We start from the raw sequence: 14,223 nt of genomic DNA on the forward strand, positions 1-14,223 counted from the left end.
CAGGCTCCTTTAGACACTGGTTGGCAAAAGGAACCAGATATAGTTTGTGCCATGTGGTCTTGCCTAGCCTTTTTTTTTTTTTTTTAATTTATTTAATAGAGACAGGATCTCACTCTGTCGCCTAGGTTAGAGTGCAGTGGCATCATCATAGCTCACTGCAGCCTCAAACTCCTGGGCTCAAATGATCCTCTGGCCTTGGCCTCCCTAGTAGCTGTAACTATAGGCATGCGCCACCACGCCTGACTAATTTTTTCATTTTTTGTAGAGACAGGGTCATGCTGTGTTGCTCAGGCTGGTCTCAAACTTCTGCCCTCAAGCGATCCTCCAGCCTCGGCCTCCCAAAGTGCTGGGATTACAGGTGTGAGCCACTGCATCTGGCCTTGTCTAACCTCTCTGTTGTGCTGATGTAGCCAAAGTGGCCACAGACAGTATGTAAGAAAGCGGGCCTGGCTGTCCACCTGTAAGACATGCAGAGGGTGGTCACTTGTCCCCCTCCTTTAAACCTTTGCTTCTCAAAAGTGTGGTCCCAGCATCACCAGAGAGCTTGTTAGAAATACAGACCTTCAGGCCTGCCCCAGACCCGTTGAGTCCAAGACTGCATTTTAGGAAGGTCCCCAGGGCATTCTTGGATCTTACTTTAGGGACTTGTCTATTGCAGGTGGCAGGGCCCGACTCCCAGAGTTGCAGATTCTGCAGGTTTGGGGCATGCCTCAAAATCTGTATTTCTAACAAGTCCAAAGGAAGAGGAGAAGGAGGAGAATGAGGACAGGGAACCCAGCACCAGTCCTCCATGGCCAGGCAAGTGGCATCACCTCGTGTTCTGGGCCACGAACCAGGTTCCAAGAGAAGTCATTTGTCCGTGGTCACACAGATTTATTAATTTGACAAACATTTATCGAGCACCTACCCTGTGCCAGGCCATGGGCACAACGCTGAGAATAAAGGCACCTGCCCTCCTGAGGTTCACATTCTAACTGGAGAGCCGGCGACAGAAAATCAGTCAATGGCAGGTTTTGTTAAAAGGGGAAGTGTGTCACGGTGAGAAAGCACAGTGGGGACTGGGGGACAGGGAGTCAAGAGGTGTAATTTAAGGGCAGATGGGAGTGGGGAGACACTCAGGATGGGCCCCACCAGGAGCAGAGACTCAGAGGATGGAACCAGCAGGGGGAACTGTATGTGCAAAGGCCCTGGGGTGGGGGTGAGGCTGCATGTCCAAGGAACAGTGAGGAGGCTGGTGGGATGGGTTCTGCGGTCACTGAGGGATGCTGTAGGACTTTGGTTTTCTCTGTGAGCCGATTGTGAGCGTGGTCAGGTTGGTGGAGCCCACAGAACTTGGAGGTGGGATCAGGGGGAAGGGAGGACGCATGAATGACCCCAGCACTGGCCTGAGCAATAGTCTGATGAGGGATGTCCTGCCATCTTGACCTCCCTCCCTCCCGCTTGTGGCCTCGGGCATGGGCTGACCCCAGCCCAGCCTAGCCCGGGGCTGGAGCCGGCACCTCCAGACCTGAACTGGCCTCCAACTCCCCATCAACCTGTCCAGCCAGCACTTAGTGGCCCATTCCGTATACCAGGCCCTGTTCTGGGCACTTGCCATGTGTCAACCTCCTCCGGCAGCCCTAGACTGAGGAACTCGGCTCAGGGTGGTCCACTGCCTTCTATAGTATTGTCAGGGAGTCTGCCAGACCCCAGAGTCTTCATCTGCCAGCTCCACCTAGTACATTGTTGTAACGAAGTAGGAAAGCATACAAAAGATGGGGAAGGTATGAATTGCACTTTGGTGGCACTTCGGTGGCTCACAATGGTCAAAGGTGGTCTCAGGCACCAGGCTCTAGAATTCACGGCTGCCACATGCCACACCTAGAGGCCAGACCAGACCCAGCCAGGCCTCTGAGGAGGGGACCAGGTTGTGGGGCCATCATCGCCCCTTTGTGTTGATGCAGGCTGGGCGGGAGGTCTCGCTGCCTGAGCTGGGGGTCCTGTCCTGCGGTGCTGCATCTGGGGAGGGCAGTAGTGGGGACAGTCTGTCGGGGCAGGGGCTGCAGAGGAGCTGGGGGTGGGCCAGCTGCCCCAGTTTGTGGGGGGGGTGAAAATGTCACAGGGCCCTTTCGGCCACAGAGGCATCCAGGCCTCAGCGGAGGGTCCTGAGGGTCCCGCTCTGGGCCTGGCTGTTCCATGTTGGTGAGGGGTGGCGGGGGGAAGACCACAGAGGGAGTGGGCAGGCAGCTGTCAAGGTCAAAGGCTCGGAGTAGTTCCTGGGGGCCCCTCGGGGGTTGAGGTGGCGGGTGGCCCGCATGTGGCCAGCTGTTCACACACCCAGGTGTCCAGCTTGCTGTGGCAGGAGGCGTCATTCCACTGGCCCGAGCCCCGCATCATCACGCAGTCCTCGCCCTGGCCCTGGTTGTTGGGTTCCCCGGGGTACCAGTTGCTGGCGGGAAAGGCTTCAGGTCAGAGGCTGGGGCAAGGGACAGGGGGCAGGGCCCCCCCTTCTCAGCATGGGCTCCCCCTTTCTGGGTCTGTGCCTGGGGACTCCCTCTCCCCTTTCTCACCACTTCCCCTGCTGCCCAAGACTCGCCCCCCCCCAATCTGTGCTTGGAGCATCCTCCCCATCCCCTGGGGTCTCAGTCTTTCATCTGCACCCCAGAGGCCCCTCCATGACCCCTGACTCCTCCGTGGTGGGACCCCTCCCAGAGCTCCTCCCTCTGTGGTACCCCCGCCTGCTCACCTGTAGCCCATGGGGCTCCCGTCCATCCAGGTGAACTGTCCCTCCCTGTCCAGGTCCTGGAGGCCAATCCAGGAGCCCTGCCAGTCGGCCCGTTTGCTCAGGAAGTCCTGGGGGCAGGACAGGGCTGGAGGACTGGGGAGCTGTGCCCGGGTCCCTCCCGCCTGCCACAGAGGTTGGGGTGGTGGGATCCCCTCGCCCCCCACCCCTGTGCCATGCTGCCCACGGCCTCTGCAGAGCCCGGGCCCACCTGCTCCTCCGCGCTGTGGATGCTGACCAGGCGTCCCCCCATGTCCTCGCAGGCATACTGCGCGTGGAGCCACTTCTTGGCACCGTCCCCGAAGTAGTAGCACTTCTGCTGGAAATGGACCCACTTCTCGGGGCAGGTGTCGCATGTGGCGCCTGGGGTGGAGGAGGGGCTCAGGGGGGCAGTGGGCACCGAGGTGGGCGCCATGGGCATAGTGGGCAGGTGGGGGGGCAGCGTCCTCCTGGGGTCACTCCTAGGGTCTGGGCTGAAAGCTGACCCACCCCAGGGCCACCTAATAGTCTTGCAGGCTGCCTGCTTCCCTGGAGTTATGACGCCGGCCAGCTCCGTGGCAGGAGGACCTATGCCACCCACGCCACCCACGCCATCGCCACAAGCACCTCCGCGGTTAGCAGAATGGCAGGCCCAGTGCCACTGCTGCCAACGCCGCACGAGTGGCGGCCCCTCAACTTCCACTGACATTTCCACAGACACCTCGTGGCTTGAAGCACCTCAACGGCCAACACCGTCACCATAAATACATCTGTGGCAAGCGACACCTCAACCGCCGACACCATCACCACAAACATATTCATGCCCAACACCAGGTACCACCACCACCACCATGGCCGGCAACACCCCATCGCCAACATGATCACCACATTGTGAGTCCCACACTCAGCAGTTTCTCAACCGCAAACACCTTCAGGGTTAGCAACACCTGAGCCACCACCGCCACTGCCACAAACACCTCCAACGTCAACAACTTCATCACCAGCATCACGACCACAGGCACCTGCTACCGCCAGTGACGTGTCCCCACCACCCTCCCCACGGCCAACACTGTCTTTACCAACCACGCCAGCCACACCTTAACCACCAAGGGCAGCAGCATGGGGCGGCGCTGCGGTCAAGTACTCCAGCATCACTTTCTCCCGGCGCTGTCCTCACCAGCAGCCCTGGCCACCCTCGCTGGTGGCACCCCCCAAACCAGAGCTCCTGGCCACTTTCTGGGAAGTTGAGATGATTTTATTCCCCTTGGAGGCATACCAGCCAGGGGAGACAACAGGGAGGGAAAAGGGGGACTGCAGGGCTCTGGGGGTGTGCTGTTAACACAGGAAGGGGACATCTCTGGGCCCTTAAAGAAAACTTTGGGGAAGGAGTCTTGGCTGTTTGTTACCTGGTCACAGCCTCAGAGCTGGACTCAGTCAGACCCCAGGCCATAGGGGACCTCAAGGACTGGGTAGGACTTGGGAGGTGACCTGTCAGAAGTGAGCATGACCCAGAATCCCCTGTCCCCCGCCTGTCCCCAAGGGACCACAGTAGGGTTTCTTGCTGGGATTCCCACATCCCAAGGGACGAGACTCCTTCACACCAAGCAAAGATCCTTCCTCTTCTCTCACCCGGTCGGGGCAGCTGGGGCTTCCCAGAGGTGCAAGACCACAGTTCGAGGGCAGGGGTTTTGGTTTGGGGCCAGGCAGCAGGGTTGTAAAATCCCGGTTCCCACCACACGTTAAAGGTACAGCAATTGAATGAATGAATGAATGAATGTCTGCTCTCTTTGCAGCCTGCTGGCCTCCCATGGCCACCACCCCTGGGGAAGATGCCACCATCCTCATTGTCCCATTGTTGCAGACGTTACCCGCTCTACCCCCTGGCCTGGGCAGACAATCTTCCATGAGGGCTGTGGCCAGGGGAATCCTGCTGGTGACCTCCTGCTAAGCTATGTCAGGCAGAGGACAGCGGCAAAGGGAACAGACAGGAGGAGAATGCTGGACTGCTTTCACCCAGGCAGGACGATTGTGTGGGACCCCCCAAGATCAGTGGAGGGACACCGTTGGAGTCAGAAGGGACATTCCTCTGTGCGCCCTGTGTGTCCTGCCCCGCCATAAACTTAGTCCCATCCTACGTCACACACAGCTCTACCGCACATCCAAGCACACCCCTCGTCAATGACACTCGGGCCACACGAGTGTGCTGACACGCTGCCTCACATCACACTCACACCACGCTGTCACTCACACTTGCCGGCACACCCACAGCCCCGGGAGCGGCCACACACCGCCCTGCACACCGACTCACAGCCTCACCCTTTGACAACTGCAGCTCCACCCGCAGCTTCGCCACCTCCTCCTGGAGTCTTGCCAGCACATCTGCGGCTGCGCGCCTCTCGTTCAAGGCTTGGGGGAAAGCGGGGAGGGCAGCAGGGCTCAGAGACCGACCGGCAGGTCCCCTCCTTGTCCCCTCCCTGCCCCCCACCCCCCGATTCCCTCCCAAGCCTCACCTTGGGCCTTCAGGTTGTTCAGGTCCGCTTGGAGCCCGTCCAGGTTGCCGGACAGCTCGGAGTCTGACGGGCATTGAAGGGCAGGGCTGGTCTCCCGGGTGATGGGTACAGACCGGAGGGTCCCCGACCCCCAACGCTGTGGCTGTGGGACACTCCCACTCTCCCTCCCAGTCTGGCCCCGCACCCCCGCCCTGGTCTCTCACCCTGAGATTTCATTCTCTTCTGTTCAGCTCGGAGTTCCTCCATGTTCTGCAACAACTGGGCAGCTGTTTGCGGGGGGCAGGGGGACTTAGTAGTAAGCAAGTCCTCGGAGCCTCCCCCCTCTCCCCCGACCCGGTCCCTTGGACTCCTTCTTTGCCTGCGTTCTTAGGGCCACTTGTTCGTTTTGCAGCTCACAGGTGTTAGGGGGCACAGTTGGTCTTAACATTCTGTGTCCCCCTGGGTCATCCAAGACCTTCTCCCCCTTCTCGCTCCAGATGCTAACCGGAGGTCACTCACCCTGGGATTTCTGGGCCATCTGGTCATGCTGGTGTCTTTGCAAGTCCTTGGAAAGGTGAGAGACTGGAACAGCAGGAAAGAAGATGTGTCCTCAGGAATCACAAAGGCGGGTCCTTGAACCCCACCCTGGCCCCACCGCAGAGGCTCCCCTCACATAGTTACAATAGCTCCTCCCTCCCTCCCTCCCTCTCTCCCTCCCTCCCTCCCTTCCTTCTTTCCTTCCTTCCTTCCTTCCTTCCTTCCTTCCTTCCTTCCTTCCTTCCTTCCTTCCTTCCTTCCTTCCTTCCTATTCAGGCAGGTACAGGCAAAACTAGAACGAACATGTGTACCCTTCCCTCACCCAGGATTAAATATAAAAGCAGTGGGCACGTCACGAGTCTTTGCTGGCTGCCATCTCATGGCACTAAACTTGTGCCCATTTCACAGATGAGGAAACTGAGGCATGGAGCAGTTACATAACTCCTGCTGTCTACAGATACAGATGGTCCTCGACTTACGATGGCTCAACTCACAGTGGCTGGACTTTAGGATGGTGCCAAAGAGTTATGCATTCAGCGGCAATGGTACTTCTCTTGCGAATCCTGGGTCATGGCAGGGAGCCACAGTCTCCAACTAGCCATGCCTTTTTGACTTCTGATATTTTTGGTGTATGATGGGCGCATTGTGGGCAGAGCCCCATTGTAAGTCGAGGAGCGTGTGTATTAAGGTGCTGTCGGGCACTTCTCCAAGCCTTGCTGGCTGGGTAGCCCCTGCCTAGGGTAGGGAGAAACATAGGCTGACCTTTGGCTCCTAGGGGGACTATGAGGTCCAGAGAGGGGCATTTCCATGGCAGTCACTGGCAGAAGCAGGATGACAGCTGGGGGTCCTAACCCTCACCTCAACCCACCCCCGAGCTCGGCCCCTCCGTTCTGTACCGTTGCGGGCAGTCGTCTCTTGCAGCAGTCTCAGACTCCGCAGGGTGTCCCAGTCTGGGGAGGGGCAGAGAAAAGGGGCAGGGGAGTTTGTCCCGTGGTCCCACCCTCCCACACCCCTCCTCCGAGCTGGGGATGGAGGCCTTGGGCGTCACCCATGGGAGGTGCTCAGAGGGTGGAAAATGGGGTGCTGGTTGGGGTGAGGGGCTCTATGGGATGGGGCATGGGGAGAAGGTCTGGGAGGGAACACGGAAGGGCTCAGAGGGTTGGGAGGGCCACACGGGGCTGGGGGTATCCTTACGCCACATAAGAAGCAGGGACAGCAGCCCGGCCCACAGGGCGGCAGTCGCCAGCCCCAGCAGTGCAAGCCGTGTCCCCCACCCACAGCACCGCTTCCTGGGCGACTCTGAGAACCCTACAGGGGGCGCATAATGGGAGGCACAGGGTGAGGATGGGCTCCGGCTCTGCCCATGCCCCAGAGCCCCCAATATCCCTGGGAGCCTGTCTGGAGCCCACACTGAAGCAGAGAGTCTCAGTGGACCCCCAGCTCCCTCTGCACAACTTCCGCTCCTGACTCAGGTCCAAGTCACTGCCCAGAGAGACAAACCTGGGATCAGAAGCTGAGACTGTCCCCCTCCAACCAGCGTCACCTCCAGAAAGCTGGATCCTCCTTTCCACTTCCCGAGTCTGACCCCCGCAGCCCCCACCCTTACACCTCTGGGCCCTCAAGCTCTACCCTGATGCTTGTTCCCAACCCTGAGCCCCTTCCCTAAGCGCAGGACACTGGGTCCCGGTTCTTCCCCCACATCTGAGCCACTCCCCAGAACCCCCAGGCCTTACCCCCAATACCTGAGCGCCCCCAGATCTCTACCTTGGTGCCCCACTGTGGCCCTCCAGCCCCCTCCCCTCACCGTTGCTCTGAGGACTCATGCCGAATTCCACTTTTTCTGGGTTCCTGTTCTGCTTGGCCTCTGACTGTCTTAAGCTCCCAGCTCCCCAGCTGGAGCCGTTTTTGTTGGGAGGGTGTTGAGTCAGAAAAAGGAGGGGCCCCCGCCTTCCTCTCCTGCCTGGCTCTGCGCCAGGAAGGCCAGTCAGGGCTCACCTCCTTACCCCCACCCTTGGGGCCTTTCTTAGAAATTCTCCCTCCTTTCTAGAGAAGCACTGGGGGCCTCCCCTCCTCTCCTGGGTGAAAAGTAGCAGGTGAGGGGCCTTGCTTTTTCCGGTATTAGCACCAGAAAGTCCTCCCACCTGAGTATGGGCTTTCCTCCATGGTGGTCCTTCTTGGATTCTTCCAGAGATGGGGCGCTCACTACCTGTCAAGGCAGTCCACTCAGTGGGCACAGTCACAGCTCCGGCTAGGATCTGGGGTTTAACAGACAGTTGGGGAGAGGTGTCAAGCTCTAGTTACTGGCACAGGACAGCCTCTGGGACTTTGGGGGCTTGGTGACCAGTTACTGACTTTGTTTAGTACACCACCTGGAATCAATAGGTCGGTTACCTGGGAGACACAGCTGGGGTTGAGGAACACCAGCTTGAGACTGGAAGCCGGGCACCCCAGAGTCCATCACCTGCGAGGTACACAGCAAGTGCTCAATAAATGTGCCCCCTCCCGCCGAGATCTTTGCAAGTGGCTTAATTAACCTCAAACTTCTTTTAATGACGATGGTAATAATACCTACACTGCTGGTCAGTGGTCTGCTCGTGGGAATACTCAGTGCGCTTTGAACGTGGTCTGGCATATAGTAAACACCAAAAATATTGCCACCTCTTGTCATGATGCTGCCTGTGCACTCAGCCTGTCTGAGCCTCAGTTTTCCCCTCTGTAACATGGGCTGGTGACAGCACTCAATTCCTGAGGTCATGATAGGATCCAATGAGACCATGATACATGGGGGGCTTTCAGTGGGGTGCTGCGCACAGTGGGTCTTCAGGTCCTAAATGTTTACCAAGCCTCTGCCACATCCTGCAGGGAAATGCTGAGGCTCTGTCACGCAGGCATCAGCTTCCTCCTCTGCCAATGTGCCCAGGGCATCTGTAAAGTCCTTTGACTTTAAAACCCCTACTATGTGCTGAAGAGCATGGGCGTTGGGGTCAGATAAACCTGGAGGTCACTCACCCCCTGCTGCCTGACCATGGTCATGTCCCTTCCCCTCTCTGAGCCTCTGGGAAGCTGGAGGTGCGGGTTGGCCACTCCTCCAGTATTGTAGGAGGAGGCCGGAGGTGTCACCATCCTGGGGCCACAACTGCAGGAGAGGCAGCTAGACATGACTGAGCCCTGGGTGAGTGACTCAGTTTGCTCATCTGTAAACTGGGAGTGTGCAAAGAGCCAGCACACAGTAGGTGCTCAGTAAACCTACTGGTAGGGTGCTGGGGGATGTCCTCACTCTGCAAGCTTCTCTCAGTGGAATGGAGGGAGCTAGAAGGGAAGTAATTTGTCCATGTCACACAGTGGTGGGGTGTCTGTTGGTAAATGTCAGGCCATCTTTCTAACCCAAGAGATCCTGCTTCTGCCTGTAGCCCTCCATGGCTCCCCAGGGCCCTCTACGATCAGCTCCCAGTGCACTTGCCAAGAGTGCACTCTGCTCAGTCATGCCAGATGGCCAGCTCTCACCTCCCCAAACCAGGTACCCACATGCCTCAAGATTCTGTCCCCACTGTTGCCGCGATTCACTCACCTCCCTTCTCTGGCTCTCATCTCCTCCTGGTCAGCTCTCGCGGCTGGGCCCAAGGCTGTTTCTTTCGAGAAACCTTCGATGTCCACTTCCCACTGCCAGCCCGACACACACAGCCACACACTCACTCACGTGAATTTGGAGCGCGTCCCTGTCCTCCTGAGGCGTTGGGGCCGATTGAAGAAGTCGCCAGGGGCCGTCAAGGAGAGAGGTTGAAGCAGGAAGAGAGATACTTCCTTCTGGCAGCAGAGCCACCGGCAGCTCCTATTTTCATCCACTAAGCGTGGGCTTGCCACCCCAACAACAGGACACGCATGGCCTCTTCTCATGTTTCCTCACAACCCAGTAAAGTCCATACTATTATTATCTGCATTTCTTAGGTAAGCAAACCAAGCGAGGCCCCGAGACGGTCGGCCACGTCTCCAAAGTGCTGGCGGAGAGAAGTGGTAGAATCAGGATTCAAACCAAGGTTACTGCGCACTACACCATGATGCCACTGTGGCAAGGAGGGAGGGAAGAGGAGAGACACAGAAAGTGAGAGACAGAAAGAGGGGGGAGAGAGAGAGAGAGAGAGAGAGAGAGAGAGAGAGAGAGAGAGAGAGAGAGAGAGAGAGAGAAGAGAAAAAGAAAGACACAAGAGATAACATTCCGGTCAAATACTGACAGTTTTGTTGTATAGTTTAATTTAGTAGCAACATACACGAGGCACAGTTCCTAGTGTCTTACATGGGTTGACACATTTCATTTTCACACCCACCCAAGGAGGTTGATGCTTGGATTATCAGTGTTGCCTTATGGATGAAGGATGGGAGGCACAGAGAGATTAAGTAACTTGCCCAAGGTCACACAGCTCATAACGGCAGAGCTGGAATTTAAACCCAGGCAGGGTGGGTTGGGCATCTGCAGCCCTAACCGCTGTGCCACACAACCTCCTATTTACATGGGCCTCCTTGGCACTTTGCCCACTGTGCCTTCCCTAAAACCTGTCCCCTGATCCTTAACCTCTGTCCCCACTCACCCTTTCCCAAACCTCTGCTCCTGGATGGGCCACCACCCACACCTGTCACTCCAGAAAAAGCTCACCTGTATGTACCCCATGTCCCACCTCCCAGCTGAGACCAGGCTAGGCTAGGCCAACCACTGGGGCTGGACATGTGTCCCCACCACATCAGGGAAGGGCCTGGCTGGAATGTTCCTTGGACCGTGCACTCCAGGACAGCAGGGACCATATGCCTTACTCGTTCACCCTGGATCTAGTGGCCTTTTGTACATGCCTGTTGAACAAATGACTCTGGTGGTCCGAGGCTGTTCGTTTTGGGTCCCCAAATGTCCTTCTTGACTTTGATCTGGGCTAAAGCTTGAGGAAGTAGATGTTAAGGAGCAGGCAGAGGTTGCTGGGGGCTGCCAGGTGGGCGAAGGGCAGCATTTGAGGCCAGGCGGGGTGGGGACAAGGAGGGAACGCTCAAGGGGGTGGGGCAGGAGGTGAGGCCCCAAAGGGGACCATCTTGGGGGCCAGGCAGGCATGGGAGGCCAGGGAGGAGGCTGTCCCTGGGTCAAAGCAGCCCCTAAGAGGGAGCTGTCATCTGGTCCTGGGGGCAGAGGAGCAGTGGCCATGGGACAGGGAGAAGCAGGTGGTTTGAGAAAAACTGGGCCTTGGTAAAGTGTAAGATGTGGGACTGGGGGCCCGGGAAGTGCTTGGACCATGCCCGGGGCCTCCACTGGGGTGTCTGAGTGGACAGTCGGGCTGTCCCCACGATGGGGACACAGGGAAGAGAAGGAGGAAGCTTGGGAACAAGTCCAGTCAGGCTGTGTTGAGGACACAGGAACTGAGGTGTGGATCCAGGACAAGGCTGGAGTTCGGTGTTTCCGAGCTTTGGAGAGCTCTGCAGGCCCGGGCACCCCAGCAGAAGGCCACCATGTGCCCACCGTGTGCCCACCATGTCCTTCCTGGGCGCGGTAGCTCTGCCTGCTGGGTCCCTGCCAAGAGCTCCACTCTGACAAGAGGATGCTGCGGGGGCCCAGGGGACCCAGTCACGCGACCGCCCCACCCGCTTCCCCTCTGCGGTGTTAACAGGCGTCTTGCTCACTTTGGGGGAAAAACACAAAGCCATGCGGATGTGGGCTCCAGATCTGGGGGTGTCAGTTCTTCTTTTGGGTTCCAGATCCTCGACGGGGGAGGTGCCGGGGCTGGGTCTGGGGTCAGATCATGACAACCCTAAACAATCCCTGGCCGGCATCCCATCCTTAACTGACCCGAATCCCAACTCAGTTGCAGCTCCAACCCCACGACGCTCTAGTCTCCAAACCCCGGGCTGTGCGCGGGGCAGAGCCACGCTGCGGCACTGATCACAGAGCCTCAGCACCTGGGACAGGGCCCAGCGAAGGAGCACCCCTGTCCCCACCGCCCGGCGCTGGGAACCCTGATCCCCCAACCTCATGGGGACACAGCCCCGGGCTCACCCCATGCCCCACCCCCTTCAACCTCTCCTGGTGTTGCGAGGGAGGGGAAGAAGGGAAGGTTGTGTGGGTGTGTGGGGAGGTGCTGAGGGGAAGGGCAGTCAGTGTGTCAAATCCAGGGGGACTTCCAGGAGGAGGTGCCTTCACAGCTGGGTTTCTCACCCTCTGCGCTGTTGACGTCATCGGGGCAGATGATTCCTTATGGGGGGTGTGTGTCCTGGCATTGTAGGATGTTTAGCTTCTACCCACTAGATGCACACAAAGGAGTGGGTTTGTTTGTTTTTGTGTTTGCTTTTTTTTGAGGCAGAGTCTCATTCTGTCGCCCAGGCTAGAGTGCAGTGGCGTCATCATAGCTCACTGCAACCTCCAACTTCTGGGCTCGAGTGATCCTCCTGCCTCAGCCTCCCGAGTAGCTGGGACTACAGATGCCACCACCATGCCCGGCTAATTTTTTCTATTTTTGTTAGAGACGGGGTCTCGCTCTTGCTCAGGCTGGTCTCGAACTCCTGACCTCAAGGGGTCCTCCTGCCTCGGCCTCTCAGAGCACTGGGATGACAGGCGTGAGCCACCACTCCTGGCAGCCAGGACTGGTACTTTTCTGTTTGTTTGTTCTCTTTTAATTGTGGTAAAATACACATAACATTTGCCATTTTAACCACTTTAAAGTCCACCGCTCAGTGGCATTAAGCACATTCACACTGTTGTGCAACCATCACCCTCCATCTCCAGAACTTTCTCATCTTCCCAAAAGGAATCTCTGTCCCCGTGAAACACTCACTCCCCCTTTTCCCACCCCCTGGCCCCCATGACAGCCCTCCTTAGGGTTCCCACCCCCACCAGGCTGTCACAACAGCCCACTCTAGGGTTTCCCTGAGACCCCTCCTCAGTCCCTTCCCTGCATGGCAGCCCCCTGACTCCATCTTCCTCCTGCTTACAGCCTTCCATGGCCCCCGTCTGCCCTGGGCACAAAGCCCCAGCTCCCTCAGCCCTGAGTTCAAGTGCCCCGCCTGGTCAGACCCCGCCGGCCACTGGCCTCCCCAGCCCACTTCCTCAGAGACTCTGCAAGTGCCTGCAGTGTCTGCGGACCCTCCTTCCCCCAGCCCAAGCTCCCTCCTGGGACTGGGAGCTCCCCAAGGGTGGGACTTGTGCCTCCTTCCCAGAGGGGCCAGGGCGGTGGTCAGTCACATGCACCCTCCTCCCACGACTCTCACCCAGGAGCAGGTCAACAGGAAGAGGAAAGGGAGGTGTGGGACGAGAAGAAACTGGATTTGCACTTTGCCTTCCTGCAGCCCAACTAGGGCTGCTTTTGTTTGTGTGTGTTGTTGGGGGTGGTGTGGGCAGAGGTTGGGGGGAACTGGGTTGTGTGGCCAGGAGACCTCAGGATGATGGGGACACGGAGGTGGGCTAGTCCCACACCCTGAGCTCCAGGACGGAAGGAGTTCTGGCCTCACTGCCTATTCCCACCCCGCCACCCTCCCAAGCCCCAGGACACCCCCAGGGACCAGGAAGCTAAGCCAGCCCCTCCTGGGACTTCTGAGAGACTCCAGGCTTGGCCTGGGAGGGTTGGAGATTTCTCTCCAAGAATGCCCACAGTTCTCAGAGAGGATGCAATACTGTGTGTGCGTGGCGGGGGTGCCCGGTCTGCCAGGATGGAGGTGGGGGCTGGGGTGCTGCCCCTTGCTGGACACACCTGGTCACTGCCCCCACTGGGTAGCCCCTGTTGTGGGTAAGTAAAGGCCGCACCCTTTACCTGCCATGTGACTCAATCCTCTCCCGGCCTCAGTTTCCTCATCTGTAAATTGGGGATAAATGAAGTCATCTCCCATAGGTGGTTGTGTGTGGAAAGGGGAGCCTCCTGCCTCAGCCTCCCAAGTAGCTGGGACTACAGGCAAGCGCCACCACGCCCAGCTAATTTTTCTATTTTTAGTAGAGACGGGGTCTCGCTCTGTTGCCCAGGCTGGAGTGTAGTGGCATCATCACAGCTCACTGCAGCCTGTAACTCCTGGGCTCAAGCCATCCCCCTGCCTCAGCCTCCCAGTAGCTGGGACGACAGGTGCACGCTGCTATGCCAAGCCCTGCTTCCCTCTTACAAGGACTCTGTGATGACACTAGATAATCCAGGATGATCTCCCATCTCAAGATCCTTCATTTAATCTTATCTGTAAAGTTCTTTTGCTGTGTGAGGGAACAGATTTACAGGTTGTGGGGATTAGGACGGGGACATCTATTAGGGGCCATTATTCACCTGACCGCAGTACCCTCTAGGAGGTAGATGATGTTGTTACTATTATTCCTACTTAATGGATGCAAAGGCTGAGGCTCAGAGAGTGCCAGGACGTGGCAAGAACAGGTTTCAAACTCTGAGCTTTCTGTCAGCGTCTGCCAAATCCGTCCATTCGAGCCACCTGTGTCTGGCTATAGGGCCGCAGGGGAGG

At 57.9% G+C, this 14,223-nt stretch overlaps 1 protein-coding gene across 1 annotated transcript; it reads right to left on the reverse strand.

Moving 5' to 3' along the window:
- Nucleotides 1-861: 861 nt before the first annotated feature.
- FCER2 (Fc epsilon receptor II) lies at nucleotides 862-8,228 on the reverse strand. Its single transcript, XM_045547529.1, has 11 exons — nucleotides 8,158-8,228; nucleotides 7,908-8,021; nucleotides 6,961-7,074; nucleotides 6,663-6,716; nucleotides 5,749-5,811; nucleotides 5,454-5,516; nucleotides 5,251-5,313; nucleotides 5,057-5,146; nucleotides 2,973-3,124; nucleotides 2,726-2,832; nucleotides 862-2,428 (listed from the first exon to the last, which is right to left on the reverse strand). Exons 2-11 carry the CDS (start codon nucleotides 7,927-7,929, stop codon nucleotides 2,236-2,238), a joined length of 921 nt encoding a protein of 306 aa, XP_045403485.1. The 5' UTR covers nucleotides 7,930-8,021; nucleotides 8,158-8,228; the 3' UTR covers nucleotides 862-2,235.
- Between the last annotated feature and the right edge of the window lie 5,995 nt (nucleotides 8,229-14,223).

Source organism: Lemur catta, chromosome 1 (assembly GCF_020740605.2).
Source record: "Lemur catta isolate mLemCat1 chromosome 1, mLemCat1.pri, whole genome shotgun sequence".
NCBI classification, from domain to species: Eukaryota; Metazoa; Chordata; class Mammalia; order Primates; family Lemuridae; genus Lemur; species Lemur catta.

Excerpts from the sequence above, each read along its gene's own strand:
- FCER2 (XM_045547529.1), bottom strand. The coding sequence starts at position 7,929 with ATGGAGGAAAGCCCATACTCAG. Across the intron at positions 7,075-7,907 it reads GGAGGAAAGCCCATACTCAG|GGTTCTCAGAGTCGCCCAGG; the intron begins GTGGGAGGACTT and ends CGCCCCCTGTAG. Across the intron at positions 3,125-5,056 it reads GGAGCTGCAGTTGTCAAAGG|GCGCCACATGCGACACCTGC; the intron begins GTGAGGCTGTGA and ends CCTCCACCCCAG.